General features: G+C 40.0%; 1 protein-coding gene across 1 annotated transcript; it reads right to left on the bottom strand.

Annotated features, from left to right (window-relative positions):
- Positions 1-284: 284 nt before the first annotated feature.
- LOC9267850 (major pollen allergen Cor a 1 isoforms 5, 6, 11 and 16) lies at positions 285-1,675 on the bottom strand. The gene is made up of 2 exons (XM_015763575.3): positions 1,389-1,675; positions 285-854 (listed from the first exon to the last, which is right to left on the bottom strand). Exons 1-2 carry the CDS (start codon positions 1,561-1,563, stop codon positions 553-555), a joined length of 477 nt encoding a protein of 158 aa, XP_015619061.1. The 5' UTR covers positions 1,564-1,675; the 3' UTR covers positions 285-552.
- Between the last annotated feature and the right edge of the window lie 648 nt (positions 1,676-2,323).

Raw genomic sequence — 2,323 nt, 5'->3', positions numbered from 1 at the left:
AAACTCATGGCCATGTAATATTTTTTCTCTATATACTATCCTAATTTTACCCAATTTTGTCCATTTAGCCTTATTGCATTGTGGTAGTGAGACATCCGTAGCAAAATAAGGGACTGCACAAATATTTCTTAGTGACATTTACACTGATCTATAGCCATCAAACACGAGATATTTAACTATTTGACACTGAACCCACATGTCATATACACATGTGGACCCACGTGTTATTGAGATAGCGGTGGCAAATAGTTAAATGCCAAATGTAAAAGTGACAAATAGTTAAATGCTCCACCAAACACACCGCATTCACCTGTGTATTCCTTTATTCACTTATGAAACAAAATGATCTCACCAACACTGAAAATATCACACACACACACACACACACAGACAACACTATGACAACTACTGAAATAACACAAGTTATCTTTCACACACAACCACCCACATGAAATCAAACACCACAAGAAATTGGATTTGTTGTGGCTCACGAACGTTATTTAATTATCATGCACGCGATGAATGCATTATGTTGGTTTGTAACACTTATTTTTAGGCGTACTCGGCAGGGTGAGCCACAAGGTAGTTCTCAATCATCTTGAGCATGCCGAAGTAGCCCTCGAGGATTATCTTCTGCTTCTCCGGCGACAACGAGCCACCGTCTTCAGGCTCGCACTCCACCCTGAGCTTGGCCATACAGGAGCCGGCACCGGTGGCCTCAAGCTTCGTCTCCGTCAAGTGTGTCTTGAGCTTGCCTGCCCTGCCAAGCGCCACCTCCAGCACCTCTGACTTGAGAAAATGAGAAGCGTTGTCACGTGCCACCACACGTGTCTTGTATAACCCTTGCTTAACAGCTGCAAATAATTGTAATATTTGTTACTATCATGTAATTAGTACATTTACACTGGTTTCTACTATAGTATTATACTAACGGTATTATCACCGGTATAAATGATATTAATTAAGCGTTAATTTATAAGTTCTACCGTTAGCGGAGAAATTATCGTACTACCGATAATTGATATGGTGGTATAAATAGATATAACTCATTGGAATAGAAAAATAAATAGTCTAGATTGATTCTACCGCCAGTAGAAGACATTGTAAAATGCCGCTTGTATATAATTTTTTGCCAATGATATGAAATACAAAACATACGCACACATACCACCACACAAACACACCAATGATAAATCCGTGAACCTCACTAAATTACTACTGAAAGTGTGCCCATATATGCATAAATAACGCTATAATTTAAACCCTCGAAATCATATTGCGAAAACATTTGCAAGGTATTAACAATACACCCTAGTCTCTATCTAGGCTGCGTGTACCTATTACAGATGCACGAATAATAGAAGAGCCAATATTTTAGGTCTGCATACCAGGGTTAAACTTCAGAATGACAACGGTGCCCGGCCCACCATCCCCCTCAACCTCAGCAGCGTCGAAGAAACCAGCGCAGACCTTGGGCATGGCGGGCGGGTTCGAGAAGACCTTCCAAAACCGCTCCGCCGAAACTGCAACTGAACGCTCGTCGGAGATGCAGACCGGAGCCATCAGTGACGATCGACCCGTAACACTTCCTACCGCTAACAATGCACACTACTGGTCACTGATGGTAGCTCGCTAGCCAGCTGTTTGTACAGTTGTTGCTGCGAGTGATTCAGAGGTGAGATGCAGGTACTTATAGGCTGCGAAAGAAGAAGGGATCATTCCTAATCTGAATCTATGGCCTTGTTTAGATCTCAAAAAATTTTAGCCAAAAACGTCACATCAAATGTTTGGACACATGCATAGGGTACTAAATATAGGGAAAAAAATCAATTGCACAGTTTGTATGTAAATTGCGAGACAAATCTTTTGAGCCTAATTATGCCATGATTTGACAATGTGATGCTGCAGTAAACATTTGCTAATGACAGATTAATTAGGCTTAATAAATTCGTCTCGGTGTTTACAGGCGGAATTTATAATTTATTTTGTTATTAGTCTATATTTAATACTTCAAATGTGTGTCCGTATACTTCAAAAACTTTACGACCAAAGAACTAAACACACCCTATATCATTCGTTACAGTTAGCAATGCAACTGCTCATCAGTCCATCAGAGTTCAGTTGAGGCAAAATAATTGTTTGTTGCACTTTCTGAACCTGTCTGATGTGGAAATTTGTGAAGACTTGGGTGTACACTGAATCACATGTCTTGACTTGTGGGATTATCCGTATATTCTGACTTAATTTAATTCGTTTGCACATCATCAGCTAGTGACGTTTTCTTAAAATGGTGTGACGTTTTTAGTAGGAGAATCTGTATGGA

The sequence above is a fragment of the Oryza sativa genome, chromosome 12, assembly GCF_034140825.1.
Source record: "Oryza sativa Japonica Group chromosome 12, ASM3414082v1".
NCBI classification, from domain to species: domain Eukaryota; kingdom Viridiplantae; phylum Streptophyta; class Magnoliopsida; order Poales; family Poaceae; genus Oryza; species Oryza sativa.
Note: the sequence above shows the minus strand (reverse complement) of the source record. Positions and strands in the feature narration are given on the sequence as shown.